The sequence below is a fragment of the Perna viridis genome, chromosome 1 (assembly GCF_037379345.1).
Source record: "Perna viridis isolate PV_CMFRI_1.1 ecotype Kerala chromosome 1, ASM3737934v1, whole genome shotgun sequence".
Taxonomy (NCBI): Eukaryota; Metazoa; Mollusca; class Bivalvia; order Mytilida; family Mytilidae; genus Perna; species Perna viridis.
Window position 1 is genome coordinate 6,437,058 of NC_142445.1, and position 21,341 is coordinate 6,458,398.

At 33.0% G+C, this 21,341-nt stretch overlaps 2 protein-coding genes across 3 annotated transcripts in view; one reads left to right on the forward strand and one right to left on the reverse strand.

Annotated features, from left to right (window-relative positions):
• Window positions 1-248: 248 nt before the first annotated feature.
• On the reverse strand, window positions 249-11,008 carry LOC148627009 (histone acetyltransferase KAT6B-like). Of its 2 annotated transcripts, XM_088565509.1 has the most exons (8): window positions 10,290-11,008; window positions 9,413-9,575; window positions 8,804-8,916; window positions 8,503-8,584; window positions 8,028-8,117; window positions 7,274-7,343; window positions 5,521-5,683; window positions 249-2,223 (listed from the first exon to the last, which is right to left on the reverse strand). In XM_088565509.1, exons 1-8 carry the CDS (start codon window positions 10,902-10,904, stop codon window positions 2,083-2,085), a joined length of 1,437 nt encoding a protein of 478 aa, XP_088421635.1. In that variant the 5' UTR covers window positions 10,905-11,008; the 3' UTR covers window positions 249-2,082. The 2 variants fall into 2 exon arrangements, with proteins under 2 accessions (XP_088421635.1, XP_088421644.1); XM_088565518.1 differs by lacking the exon at window positions 8,028-8,117 and having other exon boundaries at window positions 10,290-10,996.
• A 4,534-nt stretch (window positions 11,009-15,542) lies between these two features.
• Window positions 15,543-21,341, forward strand: part of LOC148627010 (laminin subunit alpha-like) — a 64,744-nt gene continuing 58,945 nt past the window's right edge. Inside the window, exons 1-2 of the mRNA XM_088565530.1 lie at window positions 15,543-16,000; window positions 20,389-20,625. Of these exons, the coding sequence (XP_088421656.1) occupies window positions 15,584-16,000; window positions 20,389-20,625 (654 nt within the window). The 5' untranslated portion in view covers window positions 15,543-15,583. The remainder of the gene's footprint in view (window positions 16,001-20,388; window positions 20,626-21,341) is intronic.

Below are 21,341 nucleotides of genomic sequence, written 5' to 3' on the forward strand. Positions count from 1 at the left end.
CATGATGGGCAATAGACTATATATACGAATACCAAGAAATGGCAATAGCTCACATGGCTTTTGGCCATGTGAGCTAAAAATGGTGGTTTGATAAAGAACACAAAACCAACCTATAATTGCCAACAATACTTGATGAACAGTTTTAGAGAAGAGAGTTTCATACCACTGTAAAATATGTTGCACTAAGTTGACAGAGTGATATGATCAAGCACAAATTCGACATTCTCAGGCTGTCAAAACAAAATGAATTTACATAAAACATTTATTCTATGTTGCTTTCAGGTAAAACATCAACAAATACCTCCAATATGAAGGGGTGATAACCAAAATGTTCTTAGTGGTATAAATGTATAAGCTAAGAGAAAAGGTGTTAAATGCTCAGATCAAATACAATATGCACCAAGTACAACTCATGAACATGGTTAGTATATTTCTGATTTATACTTGAAAGCAAGTCTCATAAATCTGAAATAGCTGAAAGAGAAAGAAGATAAAATGCACTTAAAATCATTAATAAATAAATAATGTTTCTGATAAAACAATATCAAACAAGATGGAAAGTTAATAGTCAACCCAGATACCTAAATTGTTCAGGAATTGTGCAAAAATAATTCATATTATCATGTTACAAATCAGCTTATTCAAGGTACAAATTAAAAAAAAATCGACATGATTGAACTCAATTTTAAACAACATAACCAGTATAGCTTATGGAATTTCAGTACATAAGTATGTGAAAGGTTGAAGTAATACAATAAAAACAAAAATTCCCCTATTTCAGTTTTAGAATAAAAATTGTTAACCAAGAATGATTAATTGAAAAAAAAACTCTTAATAAAATATCCTTCAATATTTGCAGGCAAACATTTCAGCTACTGTCAGACCAAATGCAGACATAGAGCATTTATTGGTATAATTTGGCAACAATATACTTCGATGCAAAAGAAATACTATGTTATGTCTTAAAAGTTAAATTCAATGAATTACCGGGTCAATACAACATACTTTATATATAATATGACAACAAATTCTGATACTGGCCAATGAAGTCAAAGTGAATATTGGTATCAACCTCATATACATCACAAACCATCATATAAAGTTACTATTCTAATTGACCATTACTCACCATTCAATCATTCCACTCCATTCACACAAATACCAAGACATTACTATGAGATCTTTGCATGCATTTCATATTCAATGAAACAAAAAATAATGACTCTACTGAATACTTCTGTATGAACACAACACTGAAATACATATTCAATTAGAGATTGATCTCTAATTTAATGAGTCATTAAAAATCATGATAAAAATTCTAAATATAAGACCAGTATCATCATAATCAATTGAGCAAATTGAAGAGGTCCACTGTGTGATATTCACTTAAAAAAATTAAAAATCTAAACAATTAATTTCAACTCAAAAACACACTTTATGTACATATCAATTACATTTCTAGCAATACTAACTTATCAAGCAGAAAATCAAGCACCATTTCAATGCAAGATGAGGTCAAAGTTCAATCGATCATTGAGTATGGGATCTATATCACAACTTTTCAATCTAAGTACATGTACATACCCAATTCAATACCAATACAAATCATGTAAAAAACTTCATGGAACTTATATGTTCTCATAATAAATAAAAATACGGAAAATATTTCTAATTTTCCCTTCAAGTTTCCATATGCTACAGATTTATTAGAAATAATTATGCAAATTAATGCATCACCTTATACAGAAAAAATAAAAATTGATGTACCTTTGAAAAGATGATGTAAAAATACCTTGTCTAAATGTGAAGATTTAGGCTATGTATATTGTTGCTGTGTCTGTATTACATAGCCTGAAGACCTTTAAATAGTACAGAAACTGATACATACACATATTAAAACTTATCATAATTTCATTAGAACATACTAAACCAATGACTTTATAAATACTGTGATTTTAAATTAATTTCCTAAAGGTGTCCTACTTTAAAACACATTTAACCACTATAAACACAATCCTGAAACCATAAAGAATCGTCAATTTTTGGCACATGCCCTCAAGTTTCCTACACATCTATTGTTCAGAAGTCATCTATATCAATGTCAACCATTTGCAGCTTAGCCACATGCTGGTAAATTTTCAATGCAGGTCCCAATTTTAAATTTAAACCTGTTAACACATCAGTTCTTTTGAGCAACAGTAATGATTGTCCATCAATTTCCTGAAAGATAACAGAAAACATTAAAGTTGCATTAAGTTAGGCTCTTATGATAAATCATACCCATGTAAAGAAAAATAAATAACCTTTAATGAAAAATGCGCTTTTATAAAATGCTCAAGGCTATGCACAGTTCGAAATCCTTGAAATGGAAGGGGATAGCCATCTTACAGAACTCTCCTATCTAAAGGAAGATCAGCGAGACTTTATTGATTTTTACAGATAGCTTTTTGATCGGCTTGTGATGTCACTTAGTCGGTTTGGTACTAATACAAGTACTGCAAATAATATGTAAATAAAGAATATTCCGTAAATATTTCTACAATCCTGTTTATCTAATCACCAAAACATGATGACTTGTCAAGCTTACGATTGCAAGACTGATAAAAGAGAAATGTTCTAAAAGTTTTTCTACCAGCAACACGAAAATTCTTTGGAAGTAGCCATAAGATTTTCCTTAGACAAATACTAGTTATCTGGCTGCAAATCTCATTGTTTGTCAATGATGTCTGACATTTGCTTTCCTGTTGTGTCTCAATCTCTTCTTCTGTTTATTTTGGGTTGAAATTATAGGGGGAAAGTCCCAAAGTCCCAGATTAGTTTCCAGATTTATGACTTGCACAATAACATCGTCTTCTCCTTTAATAGTAAATTAGTCAAAGCTTCCTCAAGCCATAACAAGGGTTGCTATTACACTAACAGTTAAGTTCTGGTCAGTCAGTTTCCATTTTTTCCCATTTTATTCAAATATAACAAGAATAGGTATGGTGTTTATGTCAAAGGGACAACAACCCCAATGGGATGAAAATGTCAACCTAAGGCAAACCATTGGTCTTCAATGAACAATGGGGAAACCCTCATAACAGAAAAAAAACATGCTTTTCCAAGTTTTCTTCTACAATTAAAAACTTAAACTGGATTTAAAGCCCACTGGTTTTGTCTGCTGCCAACATTACAAAGCTTGGACATTATCTAGCATATATTTTAAAATATATAGATCCTGAATTTAAAAAAATATTGCTTTCTCACTTCCTAAACAAAAGGCTTCAAGGAACTTCAATAGCACACCTGATTAAATATTTGCCTTTCAAGGGCAGCAACTCTAACAAGGAGTTCTCCAACAGTTTGGACTCATGAAAACTTTGGTAGGCTTTTCATACTGATCATTTAATCAATTGAAAGTTCCTTTTTATCTATCATAGTTTTCTTGATATTGCCTGAAAACTGCTAAAAACCTCCTTTTTCACCTTTCAAGGACATTTACTCTAACAAGGAGTCATCTTACAACTTTGGTCCCTGAAGACTTTTGAAGGCCTTATGACAAGGATCATTTCGGCAACTGGAAGAATGTGGCTTATCCTAACGGTTTTAGTGATATAAGAGAAAAACCTCTGACTGACCCCAATGTCCTATTTTTTAGGGATAAAACATGAAAAAAGGGTAATAACTCTAATGTGGCTGAACAGATTAAAATGAAAATTTGACCATGCTAAACACTTTAACTCGTCGTCAGAATTTGGCTAAACATAAAGGTTTTGGAGATATATGCGAAAAACTACTGTCTGACCCCTATGCTCTATTTTAAGTTACTGCAGCATTGTTTTTCAAAAGATAAAAAATATCAGTTCTATGCAGAATACCCAAAGGAACATTCATACCAAGTTTAGTTCTGATTGGTCAAATAATGTCAAAGGAGAAGATTTTTGAAAACAATGACAATAAAATCCAAGGGTCCGGAAATTTTGACAGCCCATGTCGGACATCTTATCAAATTTCAGCAGGCGTTTGTGTTAGCCTTTTACCTGCCTGGATCGAGAATAAACTTTTTTGTAGTTATTTAGAGATAAATATTGGAATTTGTGTTATTCCATCATGTACTCTGTCTTTTACAAAATATCTGAACGAGTGAACGAAATTCAGTTGCAACCACATGTGGGCTTTCTGACATGTAAATAAAACAACATTGTGTCTCTCGACTTTTTCATCACATCGGCAAAGAGCCTAAATACTTCTGAGTAATGAAAAAAATTATTGCAAAAATAAAATCGTGAATACATTTTGTATATCGATTTGAATGGGTCGTTGACGCTCTATTAAAAAGATTCAATGGATGAATAAATAATTACCAACTACGACTGATTAGTGGTTTCAGCACCGTTTGCTTTCGTTACCACAGAAAGATCTTATTTAACTCAAGTAATAAATTTATGAAAATTCTCCAAGTCACTTCAACTAATTTGTATATGCAATGGTGCTGCATGTGTAGCATTAATTTAACTCTGCAATCAACTAATCAGTTACAGGTAAAATCGCAGTCACAGGTGGCTGCACACCGGTTAATTAATATTGATGTACACCTGTCAAATAATTTCCAATAAACATTTAGGAGACAGACAGGATGTTTATGCAGTAATAAAACCACAATGACTAATTTATAAGGGTTGACAATTTTTTATGTCCGCTGGATTAAAACGCTCGTCGGTCATTTGCAAAATTTGTCTGTCAATGACTGGCATTTTTGCCCATATCCAGATCCTTGGACTGATCCCTATGTTCAATTTTTAGTAACAGCGGCCATGTTTTTCTAAGGATAAAAAATACACATGTCAGTTCTATGCAGAATATCCCAAGTAACATTCATATCAAGTTTGGTTCCAATTGGTCGAATAGTATAAGAGGAGAAGAGTTTTGAAAAATTGTTAACCATGACGGATGCCAAGTGATGGTAATAGCTCAAATGGCCTTTGGCCATGTGAGCTAAAAAATGGAACTAAGATTAACGCTATAATATAAGTTCTGGAGGTTGCAGCTTGAGATGACCATGGAGATTGAATAAAATTAGAATCCCTTATCCATAAGTGGTTTAAGGCACATCCCTCAAATCAATCCCAGCCTTACTTTTGGGGTATGGTATCTTTCAGGAAAATGGTTGTTTCTGGCCATTTGGCCTATCATTCCTAAAGGTTTATGTCATAACCCTAAAAAATTAATCCTAGTACTCTTTTTTCACTATTGTATATTATGGTATAATTTCATCAAGATCAATATACAGTCAAACCTGGGTAGCTCGAACTCCAAGGGACCACTGAAATGTGTTTGAGTTATCGGGAGTTGGAGAAAATGAAATTCGCATATTTCCGGATTTTTTTCGTTGAGTGAAATTCCACTGTACTTATAAATAAGTCATTGAACAAAAATATATACAGACACCCACATCAACAACAGTGTGATGCCATTATACTGGTATTTCTTTTGCAGTTGTATGAAGTCTTATCCATCTAAGAAGAAAGTAAAAAATACCTGGTCCTGGAATGAAGTAGCCTGTTCTTTGAAGCCAAGCTTCATAAAAAAGTTGACGACATCAGAAACATTCCATTTAGAAGCATCAGGGTAGCTGGGTAATGGTGCTGCACTGCCTTTTACCTCACTTTTCTTCCTCATCTTCTTAGGAGGAGGTTTACATCTAATATGAACATCAAAGTGAACTTAAGATCTGATTTGAATTTAATAATAATATCTTGAATAAGTGTTTCACAAAAAGTCACACAAGTAAAATTGATTGTATGCATTGAGGTCCAGTCACGACATCATTACATACAGTCAATTTTACACTTCTGATTTTTTTTGTGAAATTGTCTATAGAATTACACTATTTGCTATCAAGTTGTTTAAATGGTTTTATCTTCTGTTTCTGTTTCTCTTGAGCAGATAAAAACTTTTTATTAGCTGATACATAATACCAAATCAAATTGTAAAATCTATTCTATTCCTGCCTCTCTTTCACAATTACCATTTACATTGATTTCAGTAGAAACCTTGTTTATTGAACAGCTTAACACATTTAGTCTGATGAACATTCAGTTATTTATCATGATGTTGATTGTTGAGTACCAAGAAAAATTTGGAACCACAAGTTCAGAAGAAACAAGAAGAATATTTACATTGATAATAAAACAATCTGTCAGATAACAGTATTGACATTTTTGTTTACTGTAAAAGTACTACTGTTCGTGGAGTACCAATTTTCGTGGATATCGTGGGTAAGGTAAATCACAAAATTTGATTCCAAACAAAAAGGATTATTTACTTTAAATTGTACGAGAGGATCATCGAAACCATGAATTCATGACCTTTAACTTTTTCCCTTAAACACATATTGATACCCATGAATATTAAAGATCCTTAGTGCTCACATACCCCACCTGTCCCAATGTTGGATACTCAAGTAAATTTGTTCGTAAGAGAAATACATGTAGAAGGACCCCGATAAAAAAAGAAATAAGAGTGTTTTTCAGGCTTTAGACCTTTATCTTGTAACTAATTCTGTTACTCAGAATGGCTGTTTCAAACTCCAGACTGTGATTTCTTTGAGTTTTAGTCAATCCAAAGTAAATATCATCATAGTAGAACGAATGAACACTTGACCTTTAACATACCGAGAACTTATATACCAAAATTCATGTCATAATTTGCATGCGTTTTAAAAAAAAAGTCTATAAAACAGTTATTTCTGTCAATTTAGCTATGTTCAAGGCTGGTAATTTCGGTAAAATTAATCGTAGTGGAACCAACTAAAACTTTGTCCTGTAACTTATCATGGTGAAGTTATATACTAAAAATCATGTCAATATCTGCAAATGTTAAGAAAAAAAGTCTGGAAAACTGTTATTTCTGTGAATTTTGCTAACTTCAAGGCCGTAATTTTCAGTAAAAATCATCAGAGCAGAATGAAAATTAAACTTGACCTGCAACTTATCATTGTGAACTTACATACCAAAAATCATGTCAATATCTGCAAGCGTTAAAAAAAAGTACGGAAAACTGAAGATTGACTGACAGACGGGTCAAAAACATTACATCATTCGCAACCTTGTTGCATGGAGTATAAAAGGTACTTTCACAGTATAAAATGTATTACAAAAACTTCACCTTGTCAAAGACAAATTGGAAAAGTGAGCACAAATGAGAGGTTTTTGCCCATTTCTCCCTTTAGATTAAGCCCTGAGTCAGTCAATCATCTAAATTAAATCTATTGTTTGTATATAGAACAAACCTATCTGCATCCTCCTCTTCTGAAGCGGGAGAATCACATGGTGTGGGTAAACATGATGCCCCACCTCCTTCTACAATAAACAATAGACTATACTCTAAATATTGACAGAATAATAGATGATAGTAGTGGGTTCTGGAAGGGTTCCATAAAAAGGGGTTCTAGGCTAATATTCACTCATTTTTGTCCAAATTGTGCATCAAATTCACAAAATTTTCTGACCTCAGGAACTCCGCTCCCAAGATGTGCAGCAGATGACAGTACAAAGAATGTACAACTGAATATAATTCTTAAAGTTGTCAGATATGTATAATAGTTGAGACACATAACAGAAAAAAAAAGACAACTAGAAAGCTAAATTATTTAATAAGGTTTTATAAACATTTGATATATAATTACAGAAATGGCCAGTAAGCATTAAGCTGAACCTGAGAAAATACTTGGATATGCCACAGTTTTGTTTCTTCAAGTTTTAGGTCCAGTTTCTTTTCTCATGTACAGCAAAGCACAATAGAACTTTTACCAATATACATAACGTACATATTAAATCATGTAAGGGTTTTGTACAAAAAATTAACCCTTGATCAAACCTACTTTGAAGTACCCCATTTTCAGGTAGATTAGGTAACTACTAGTAAAAATGACAGGTCTTGGTATGTTTCACAAATGTTTTAACAAGGTAAACTACAAAAAAATGGCAAAAAAGCGCCAAGAAGATCTGAAACAGCATAAAATACCTTACAGATTAAAATTTTACCTGCTACACTATCTTCATCTTGTGCATTATCTAAATTATTACTGTTATCTGCCGTTCCTTCAGAAAAACACAGATTACACACCCACTTCCCTAAATAGAGAAATTATCTTCACCCAAACTGTTTGCCATTTACTGTGAATTTGTGTCATGCTAATGGAATGGTACTTTTGTAATGTGTATTTAGACTGAAAAAATGTTGATTAAAGGTTGCACTCTACAATTACAATGAGTTTGAGGTTGGTTTTAATAAAAATTAAAAAATAAGAATGAAACTTCATAGAAAAATAATTTTATGTAATAGAGCATTTATATATTATTTGTAACGGAAAAAAGTATAATTTGAAATGCAACATTAAAGCTATCAGGAAAGATTTGCATCTCCACCACATTGGGTTTTCTCCTCTATATCAGCTGGCAGTTTCTAAAAATTTTATGATGATGTACAAACATTAGAAAAGGAAAATAATTTTAATACCTTGAGGTTTTTTATCCAGCGCAGGTTCATGACAATTCATGTGAAACCCTTTATCACATGCATCACAAAACAGCATCATATCCTGAAAATACATTACATATAAGCAAAAGCTAGTCTTTCTATCATACAGCTGTCAATAAATTTTTTGTTACTTTTGTCTGTTATTTTGCAGTTATCAAAATAAAGTAAAGCAAAAGTACTGTTACACCTTTCAGAGTATTAAATTATCTCCCTTGTCAAAAAACATTTTGTAAAATATGCTTCCTACAGTTAATTTTTGGAAAGTTTTTCTTAAACTTACTGGATCACCGGCATCTTCACAAACAATACATATTTTACAGTCATTACATTGCCATGGACCACGTAAAGCTCTCTTGGCTAACACTGTACTGTAGCCCATACAAGATGGATGAGCTAAAGAAGAAAAAATGCAATTATTAAAAAACACACAGGCCGTGAATAAGCATAATCCTTGAATAACAATTGGTCAAATTCTGAAAGCTGCTTTATAATTAAAATAAAAGTTATTGTGAGGAACCATTTGTCAAACAAGCTTCTGTTAAAATCTGATGTTTTCCCATGTTGTCAACTCCAGTCCTTCTAATCAGGAGATAAAACTCTGTTTCAAAATATAAATTAACAAAAAATAAAACTGTAGTCTCAACTTCTGAAAAAAAAAAAAATCAAAACCTCCTGATTAAAATTCAAGGGTCATCATGAATGCATTTTTGTTCTGTTGGTGTTTTAAATTTGAAGAATCACAATTTGTGTGCAGATGTATCAACTATAATTTTTGTAAAGTTGTGTACACAAAAGCTGGACAGTTGCAAACCATTAGTAATTTTATTTGTTTTGTTCATACATGACTTATAAAAAAGGAAGTTGTGTTTAGAGAAAGTAATAGGTCTACCTTGGGCATTACAGTCTTTACAAATTAGTATTTTTTCCAAATCCCCCTTCTCATTCTCTTTTGTTGACTTAAGACAATAATCACAAGAAGGACTTGATCCTGGTGAACTTGCTTTCTGTTCATAAAATGTTTCAAAATCTGGACCATGGTTTTTCTTTATTTTCTAAAAAAAAAAAAAGAATATATAATAGGTAATTAATTCATAAGCTGCCAATCAAGTATATCATTCATTTCATTTGTAATTCATGTACATTTTCAACTATTCTATGTGAGAATTCCTTCTCAAATAGTGCTAATACAAGTGCTTCAATTTTCTTAAAAAGTAAGAACATGTAAAAAGATTTTACTTCTTCATCACAATCTTTAATAAAAAATAGTAGTGTGATTAAATCATATGCTAAATTTGTCTGCTTTTTACATTAAATGGTCACATGTATTAAAAACTGACTTGTAATCCTATAACAAGACTTTAATACACATCATCAGTGACTAAGTCATATACTGTGATTCTTATAAAATATGTACACAACATTTAAGATGTCAGCTCATATGGTGGTCCCTTAAATGAAATGCAGAATAAAAATCCATAAAAACACACTACAAAAAAAATATTAATGTCCTTAATCTTAGCACTAGGTACCAACAAAAACGTGACAAGAAATCTGCCCGATGAGATAATTGCCATACTAGGTAAATAATGAAAAAAGGCTTTAGTCATAAGACCATCATCTTGTGCATCTACACTTTATAATAAATCATGTTCCATAACACTTTATGCATATACATGTTGGGTGTAATTGACTTGGTGCACCCACATACAAGTATAGAAATCCTAAACCTTGGATAGCAAAAGCAACATTTCGAGTCCAATATTAACCTTTCGTTTTGACAATGGTCGGCTTCTTTTAATTTGGCATGCATCATCAGATGGTTCAACTTTAACTGCAGGTTTTGGAGACAACTTTCTTTTCAGAGCCTTTTTTTGTTGTTTTTCTTCCTTCTTGTCCTTACTAGCGTCAGAAATAGGGCCATAATTTCCATTTTCTAAAATCTGTATAACAGCGTTCTCAGCTTCTCTGTCCAGGGCTACTTGTAGCTGCTGTTTAGTCAAACGTGGCTCAATGGAATTGGTAGCGAACCATCTCTCAATGTCTTTTACACTAGCGCCTTTAGTCGCATCCGATCCGTCGCACAGTGCGGCAAGAGCGTCTAATATGTTTTTGTTCGTTGCGTCAGAGTTCAAGCTTTTCTTGCCATGCTTAATACTTTTTGTGCTCGATGGTACCCTATAGCTAGTGTTTCCCTTGAAATCTACTTTTAAAACATCACCAGAATCGACAAGTTGTTCAAGGTAGGCTTCCGTCTCCGACACTTTTAAGCCATGCCGTCGCGCAACTAAATGCGCGATACCTAGTGCATCTGGGCGCGCCTTTCGTTGACGTAGTAGGTCTATGCACTCAAGGATAATTGTTTTGTACTTAGCGATTGGCATACTGATCTAGATCGTCCACTGTTAATATATTTTTCTTATGCGACAAGTCTTCTTTCTTCTTCCAAACAAAAATCAATTACGCTTGCGCAAAATCTAGCTTCCGTCATTGCATTATGGGAACTATCAAGGTAGTTGAAGGATAGAGATATTTTTCAAAAGAAATATCTGTTTGATAAAGTGATACTCAAGGAATTGAATATGATTTGTCAAACAATAATATTTGAATTGTTTTTAGTCAATGTTATGCAGGTAAATCAACAAATATGTTGTTTAATTTGGTAAGATTATTCCTATGCTGAGCCTTATTGATGACGTCAACGATCTGCAAGCCGAGGCAGAATTCAAACTGTAGACGGTAATTTAAAAAAATAGAAAAACGGGAAAATTAACTAAGCAAAGAAAAGTAGTGTACTACAAATTGTATGTCGATAGTGATTACAAACAATAATCACAACTGACGAATGCTAAATAAAACTAATTGCACAGTATTGTGTTAGAGGAACCTTTAGCACTCCGGGTGTACTTCGTACGTCCCGTTACATGTCGTCAACGCGGACGTCAAAGAAAACTCGCAGATGATCTCATTGACATCCGTCATAAAAATCCATTCATCGAGAAAAAAAGACTGCGAGTTTATGGTCGGTCCCGACTTTTTTAAAGGTATTCCCACCCAGATTATATTTCAAAGGGGCGGAGGTTTCAGACGAACATTTGCTCATTTTCGCCCAAAGTTTACACAACATTAGCAAAAAGGGGAGTTCTTTTCCAAGGTTATCCACCCTGGATTGTAAAAAAATACAAGACTGAGAAAAAATTTTAGGGATTTTAGTGTACTCAAGAAATGAGGTTTTGTCGGACTTTCATCTATAGATATTGCCTCGTTTTTTGAACTAGTTCATTCGGAAACAGCGAATCCATTAGTCGCTCGCATTGTATACATTTATACGTTCGAGTAACATTTGACAGTCGTCGGTATAACATATGATCGCGATCGAAAGCTAGTTAATTTGGCATTGGGTCAAAATACAGTTATTGCTATAAGCAATTATAAGTGGCGGTTCATGTCAAAATAAGGATACTTCCATCATGATGATGGTTTTTTTTTCCAACGCTGCGCGTTTCGCACAAGTTTCACGATACTTATAAAAAGCATCATGATGCAATTCTGGTGACTGATTAAGTTCGATGCTTTTAACTCCCATCATGATTCTTTCACGTCCAATACGATGCTTTTAACAACCATCAGGATGCTTCTAACTTAGTCATCAGAATTGTATCCATGGTCGGATTCAGGCGGGGGCGTGGCGGGCGTGCGCGCCCGTAAAATTTGCAAAGCATGGGTTGTCAGGGGTAGATTTAGGCGGGTTTTGGTTGACACTTTAATTTCTTGCTAATTTTATCACATTAGATATCTACATTGAGACTATTTCAAAAATTTAACCTAAAAAAATTTTAAACTGTGCGCCCCCCGCCCTAATCTAAAATCATGGATCCGCCCCTGGTATCATAATGCTTTTTACAAGTATAATGATACTTTGAACTTCCATCGTTATACTTCTGACTAGCGTCGTGTGGCTTTAAACAAGTATCATGATACTTGTTCGAAGCATCGTAATAATTTTTAAAACCATCGCGATGGAACAAGTAACATGATGGACGTATTCTTATTTTGACATACACCGTCACTCATAAGCAATATACTTCTTTGAATGTACATCTAAGGTTTAATTTAAGTTGTATGCAACAAATAGAGTTCAAATACTAGAAACCTTAATTGCTATTAACCCCAAAAACTCGTTATTACTTCAGATTAGAAGTACGCAACCTAGGAAGACGCGTGGACATTAATGGTCAATTTTGAAGAATGGACCTGAATCTATCTGAACTTTCGAAATAAATTGGAGAATTTAATAAACTCAGGCGCAGATTTATATGGATTGACAAGGAGTACTCTCCTTATCTAGAAAAAAATGCGCAGTTAAAGGAGAAAAACTAATAAAATTTAAGACAAAAATTGACGTTACTTGCCTGTTTCACCATTTAATTTTGTTTGTGCCCCGACCTACCTAATTAGAATTAAATATTTGATTAGGCTACTCTTCATATAGTCAAGTCTCCTGACTTGACATTTCTCAGATCGTTTATTTTAATCAAATATTGCCTGACTTGACTACTTAAAATCTTTAATATGTCCCTGAGACTTCCAAACATGTATTAGAATGATGAATTTTAATTCTGAGGGAAAAATTTATCTACTTAGTCAAAATAAAACAATCTTAATTTGTTTTACCGCTCCGAAATCGTACCCAATAAAGTGGGGGGTTTTTGATATGTAAGCTGGCTTTCCTTCGAAAAAAAAATGTATAAGTAATTATGCTAGCTACAATCACCAGGCACCAAAATATGAAAAAAGGAGATGATTGCCAATTAGACAGTCAATCACCAAAAGCCAAGCAGCGGTCAATGGCCTTCAATAATGAGCTAAAGGCGAATATCATGGATTGCAGATGTATTCAGAATTGATTTGAAGTTAATTTTTTTCTAGAAACGAAGGGGTCCAGCTTTTAAAACATGTACGTATACTGTACTGTTTGTGACATAGGCCAATATATTTCCATATGTTTAGTTGGCGTTATCTCCCTTCCAGCGGTTTCACCAGTTAGACAGGTAGCAAACTTAATATATACAATATATAATTACACTAACGCATATACATAATGATATATAAAATTTGATCAATTATACTTGTGCAAAAGTTCGTGCGAGATCCGGCAGGGAAGTCAAGGACGATAAAAAAAAAACCTCAGTAGTAGTACTTGTGCACAAGATCAAGGATTTTTATCGTAAACAAATGAACAGACCAAAGTCACACATAATTTGAGTATATAGAATACATCATACATATACTTTTTAAACAAAGTGAACCTTGAATTTGTGCAAAACATGTACAAACAAAAGGGTTAAGTCGGCCTTTTTGTACAAATCATAATTGATCAAGAAAGAGAAAAAAACACCTTAGAATGTCCTCCTTTTAAATTCCAGCGCTAAATACTTGCCAAAGGCGTAGCATCCAAATCTGGATTGGTGCGGCGAGAATGACGCTTTGTGATTCTGGAGGGAGTCGTAAAATACCCTTTAAAAAAATGACCAGAACTTTAGGTACTGTATGCAGTACCAACGAAAAATATGTACCTGACGTACCAGGCGCTATGCCCTATCTTGCTTGACTATCTAAAGAATCTGCTTTTTTTATATAAATATTACCGTTATAAAATATAGCAAAATTAAAAACTAATATGTATTCCATATTTTTTGTTGTTGCACAGAATGAAAACAAGTTACATAAAAGTAAAATAGATTGTAAAAGATTTATATAACATTAATTTAATTCAGTTTAACACATGGAATTGGAACATCTGTTACAAAATTTGCAAAAATACAATTAAAATTAATTATAGAAAAGTAAGAGGTGCTCAGACGGATCATAAACAATGCTTGATATTATTAGTCAAACTGTTAATTATCATGCAGTCTTTATGATCAGACAAGACAATCGAGGATCCTAGTCACGCTGAGTTGGATTTTTATGTGCTAGTTCATCAATCCAGTAGCCCATTGAATAGTCCGAGATTTCTCTGACGTCCAACGTCTGATTTGGCAGGCAAGCTTAAGGAGTGGAACGTAAGAGCTAGGCCCATATCAAAAACACGATGTTTTGCGCACCAATTTTGGTGCGCGCTTCGAGATTTACTAATTTTGGCTCTTGAAAAGTTAAAACTAGGTATGTAATGAAAGTTTATACTATTAATGATATATCATACTTATACTTTTCTGTGGTAATTGGTGTTTTGAGAATGGAAATTAAATAATGATAAAAAAAAATAGCAAAATATCGTAATCTTGAACTTTATGAATTTCAGGATCACAGTCAAATATTGTGAAATTATGTAAAATTAAGCAGAGTGCAAATTTCATAAAGAGTGAAAATCATGTTAAGTATCTTGTCTGTGTTTACAACAACAAATTGCTGCCTTTGATTTTACTAAATTTCGACTTTCTAGCAAAATTCCGTTTTTTTTTCATTGGAAGAGCTCTGATGTCACACGACCCAGCTTGTCTGGTAAATGTTGGACGTCGGAGCAATCTCGGACTATCCATAGGAAGGCAAACATCATTCCAAATCAGGCGCGGATCCAAGGACGGGCGTGCCAGTGCCCCTTATAAATGGGAAAAGTGCATGTTATCTTGATTTTTCACAAATTCTACCCCCCTTTTTTTAAAGCGGATCCCAACCCCACCCAAATTGTAAATCTCGGGGTCAGCCACGGGTGGCTACAGGTCAATTAATGAAATTACAATACATGGATGATACAGAAACATGCCTAGTGGAATCTAGGACTGGACGTGATTATCTGGCCGTGTCGGAAGATACCATTTATTTGGAGGGATGGCAAAGTTGACACTTGCGTAATTCTATTTATGTAACGTAAACATGCGGATTAAAGAAATAAATTACTAGTGAGATAAGAGTCACTCGATTACACAATGACCCTTTACCCACATACCTTGGTTAAAAGCGTCTTGTAAAAATCAATAAATGGACTTATCTCACTAATGAATAGAACAGTCCAAATCTCATTCACCACTGGTTGTCTTCATTGAATGAGAAAATTTTGACAATGGCGGTGGGGGAATATTACCCCGTAGTGCTTTTATTGATGATTTTAGGAGGAACTTTTTTAGTTTTTGCAGATGAGGTTTTAACACCGCCTTATTTTAATTTAGCACAAGAACAAGAAATTATAGCAACATCAACTTGTGGAGTTGGAGTTTCTGGATCAGAATTATATTGTCAACTTACTGGAGCTACCGGAGACTATGCCAATACTCGATTTTCATCTAGCAGTGAAGGGAGGATTGTAGAAGGCCAGAATTGTGATGTATGTAGACCTCCCAGTCCTGAAGGTAGCATCCCATCTAATAAAGAACATCCTGCTAAATTTGCGATAGATGGAACTGAGAGGTGGTGGCAAAGCCCCCCTCTTTCCAGAGACATGGAATACAATGAAGTTAACGTTACGATCAACTTAGGACAGGTAAACTTTTGGATTATTTCATTTTCCGATTGCTGTATAGCCTGTGTATTCATTTATTAAAATTGCTACTATAGGGTCCAAAAAGAGGTGTTCTACCTTTGTGTAAAATCTGGCAAAAAATAATCTAACAATAGAAACACCTTTTGAAAATGTCTGGATCAGAAACCTATCCTTTTCATAAATTCTTGAAGTCATCTCTTTGATTGTATTGACAGCCCATGTTTAAAGTTAAGAAAAGTTTGCATGTGCAAAATGTATTTATGCCATCTTCATACAGATACATGCAGTAAAATTGCATGTTGGTTCAAGATGTAAAAATGTAATATTGCACATGCAGTTTTGTAGATTTATGAAACTTATCTTGGGGCCAGAACAAGAGGGAGATATGAGCAAAAGCTTGTCCTTGTTAATACACACTTCTCCCATAAATTCTCTCTGTCAAAGACAAATGGAAGAATTGAGCACAGACAAGAAGAGGTTTTTGCTCATTTCTCTCTTTAGATAAGGCTCTGAAACTATACTTGATAGTGAAACTTCATTTTAGAGAGTTGAAATGTAAAGTTTACCAATTTTGAATTAAAATATGGTTTCACACACTGAATAAAAGGTGAAACCTTTTTTCAGTCATTGGGCCAGATGGGACATTTGAAAAATATTTAGTACATGTACATAAAATAAAGGAACAAATACATTTTCAGTCAATGGTATCTAAATATAAGACTCCTGCTAGGTCAGTTCTACAAATATAAAGTATACCTTATAAATATACATGTTCATTGTATTCTTGAACTTTTTAAAGGATCTTCCATCATGGTGCATGTACACGTGCCTGCATATGACTTTGTACATGTACAGATTGATTGATTGATTATTGGGGTTTAACACCTGAGCAGCAATATTTCAGCTATATTTAGGCGATTGTACATGTACTGATGTTGTTCATTTATACATGTACAAATGACATTGCATGAGTGATGCAGAGGTTCATATGTCCTTATTACATTGTATTACATAATTTATAAAAAAATCTACAATTGTAAAAGTGGCCCACATAGTAGCAAAAATTGTGCAAGAGGAGTTTTGAGAGAAAAGGGGGAAGGAATTTCTAATGCTGTACTAATACAGGACTGTAAAATCATTTTTCCTAATTTTTCAGTGTAATACTATAAAACATGTGGTAACTTAAAACTGTAGATAGGTACATGTACCATTATGTACATGTAGATAAAACACTGTAGGTGGTTACATTGTACTTAGTATTCATGATTTAGATATAAAAAATTGATAAGTATGAAATAACTTTTAGACAAAAACCATAAAGCTACAATGCCAGACAGCATGACTCATTAGATTCATATGCATCTCTTGTTTTAATGAACAGATCTTTGTTTTACAAGTGCATGTACTTCCTGAGCACAATTTTTCTCAATGATTTTCATGTATGCGTGACCACCTCTTAACATTCCCTGATGGTTTAGATACAATTATCTTTCACATTTATAGACATGTATTGGTATAAAACAACACTTATGGAAATTATATGTTAATTATCCACTCAGTTTAAAAGCAGTGTTATTATTGATGTTATATGATAGGTTTAGTTTGTCTATATTGTTTGTTTTCTCCGAAAATAAGTTCATAATGTTTATATACTAAAAGTGCATGGTACATGCACATGTAAACAAAATTACAGTATGCATGTACAGTAAATGAACCTTTTTTGTACATATACATGTACACATATTTTATAGAAATGATATAAGCCAAGATGTACAATGTATGCAATATTTTTGTAATGTGGTAAAATCTTCATCTAATCATCCATCTACAATGTATGAAAATTGGAATGTAAAATTGACTACTACAAGTTATATGTACAATGTGTAATTGACAATAAATTTGTATAACTGAGCTTTTTAAGAGTTTTAATAGAAATTCAAACATTAAGTTAACTTGTTTCAAGGTTACTGTATACTCCAGATAAAGATCTAGAGTGCAGCTACCAAATCAGTAACCATAGTAACTGCTAGGATATTATAACTGCTGAGTTGCCAAAATACACATGTTTAAGGTGTAACAAGATAACATTTTATAATGTTACAGTATTACTACATGTAAGTACACTGTATGTGTACAATTTATAGTTTACAGAGTACATGTATGTCAGAAAAGTTATAAATTCATAGATACATGTAGTTACATGGCATTTCTAGGGCAGATCTAGGATTTTGGGTTAAGGATGGATTGTAAATACATGTACATGTATTATTAGCAGGTGAGGGAAGGAAGGCAAGACAATTTTTATGGTAGAAATTTTGAAAAAAAATAAAGTCTTAAGAAAAAAGAAACCTATTTGGGAGGGTGGTGTACACCCAGCATGCCTTTGGATTCGTACCTCCATGTTACCAAGTTATATTATTTATTTCTCTGTAGATCCATAAAAGGGCCACCTATATGTACTTAGGTCAGTCACTGCCCCTTTTGAAATTTCTGGATCCACAGCCACTGTGTTATACTTTTATTCTATCATCAAACAATTTTATTAACACTTGCAAATATTCCATACAATGTAGATTTTGAGTACTTTTATAAAATACAGAATGAAACAAAAATGTTACATTTAATTGACCTTAGAATTGTACATTTTATCCTGGCCTTTTATTATATTTTAAAGTTCACAAGAATATACATGTGCTTTATCAGACTGAACTGTAGTCATTATTGTTTGGGGATCCAGCTCTTCTTTAACTATTTTCAAATATTTGAATGTCTTAAATTCTTTTCAGATAATAAAAGAAAAAATGCTTGGCTGTCCAATTTTAATGGTAAAATGAATCTTTTCATTTGAAAATTTTGAAATATGATTTTAGGCTTTTACATTAAGTCTTGGTTTTAAAATAAGTACAATTGTTGAATGTAATTTTCATATTTGTGTAAATAATTTATAATCAAATTTCTTTAAGTTTCTTGTTCAGTGTGAATAGTGTCAAAAATGAGATATTTTGGCCACCTTACAATAGTAGTTCATTCATATATTTAGTCATTTATCAGCGAGAAATTTGAACTTATTATAAGGCCATAGAAGAAAATATTAAGAGGGTCAGGTGTCAGGATTAATCTCTCATTTTCAGTGGATTACAACTCTCTAATCAATTATGTAATAAGTTAATTATGAATTAGCATACCCCAACTAAATTGGATATTGATTCATTTGATCAGAAATCAGAGACACAATGTATTTGAATATTTAAAATAAAACAAGTAAGAGACAGTAGTTGTTTATGGGAGTACATATATTTACTGTATGTATATCACTGATATACACTCCATGTCAATTCATAGTTTTTGTCTCATCTGTGATTTAATGTGTGGAAGATGAGACCTAGGTATTGCTTTGTTGGCATTGGCATCACATACACATTAAGATTATTTATTACATCAGTTTCTTATGAGCTAGTTGTGCTTGGTCAATATCAGTTTTTTAGCATCACTACATGTACATTACATATTATGTCTGTTTCATTTATATGCTCCTGCACTCACATCATATTGACGTAGAAATTTCTTTTTTAAGATTTAAATGTTAAGTTTTCTGATTAGACCATTTTAACATGAACAACTTGTGTTTTACTTACTTAATATCACTACATTACATTTCTATATCTGTTTCTGACTTTTATGCATATGCCCCTGCAGTCACTATCAAATTTTGAAAAATGGTGACCATGAGTTACAGTTTGACAATGGTAATGCTGTTGTTATTGTTTTGTATTCATTGTTTTCATGCACTTTACAAAGTGCTTTAATTATAGACATGTCCGTAACTTATACATGTTCACAAACAAAGTAAATCTTACATGATGGAATTGAACTTAAAGTGGAAGGTGGTCAGGTGTGAAATCAATGTGTCTAACCCTTGATTATCATGTTAAATTAGCCGTGCATGCCATCTCATGTGTCATTATTTATGAAGTGTTGACCGATCAGTGATCCACCACTTTCTTGTCTCTATGAAGTTACATGTATGTGTCAGTCAGTAGAGGATATTTTTGATAAGTTTACTATATTTGAATAGTTTTGTAGCTGTGTGATGTGATACACATACATGTATTATTCATTTAAATTCTACTATGCGTTCCTTCATGTATTTTATTATTAGTATTGCTTTTTTTGCCATGCCAAAAAAAAAAAAAAAACCCAGTCGTAGCACTGAATGGACAAGGATCAATTTGACACTCCACCTATATTATACAATGAATGTATAAAACACTGCACTACATATATATGGGAAGATAACATTTCACTTAAAAAATTAAGATGCATGTCTTTAGTACTTCATGGGAACATAATATTTCACTAATGAAACTTAAATTCATGTATTTTGACAGGAATTCCATGTTGCTTACGTTTTCATCAAGATGGCAAATTCCCCAAGACCAGGAGTTTGGGCTTTGGAAAGATCACTTGATTTTGGTCAGACATTCCAAGCGTGGCAGTATTTCGCTGACACAGCAAGTGACTGTATGAAGTTCTTCAACACCCAGGCAGACCAGGAAATCACAGCTGATGATAGTGTCATTTGTACGACTGAGTTCTCTAAAATTGTACCACTTGAAAATGGCGAGGTAATCACTTCCCCAAGTTTTTCCTTTGAATACTAGTAAAATATTTAATAAACAAAGATATGAGAATTCATGCCGGTTCGTATTCAAATTTCAAACATGTAGAACTTGTTTTGCACTTGATTTGTATTAGAGTGAAATTGAAATAAAATATTTGAGTTTCTATACACTTCAATTTGTCAAAATATTTATGAGATAATTCAAAAAACTTATTTTGCTTGTTAAGCAGAAGATAGACCTGCGTAAAATTGCCAGAGTTGATTCAGAAATATGTCTTTCTTGGTGCTCTCTATCAATCATCTCACAGGATTAGAGACATCATATGTTTAAAATTTTGTATTCTATGGTATTTTAAGCTTGGAATCCATTCTATGTGATAATTACATCTGTATCACAGCAGTTCCAGTTGAGTGTTCTGGGATTGGAACTATTCATTCTGAACCACCTTTTCTTAACTTCCGGATCTTAACCTAGCATTTCCAAATAGATAAAGGACTACTCAGTCTACAATAGTCAGTATAGTACTTGTGGTTTTGATAAAGCAACATGTTAAGCACTTATTGGCTGGTTCTCTTAACCACAAACCAGTTATAATCATTGCTGGTCATCTGTTAGGGGAAAGAGTTAGTAAATAATTGGTGCTTTAATCGTAGTGTTTATTCTGTACATTAACAATAGATACTTTATGATCTTTCTCCGTTAATTCAGTTTTCTTTAAA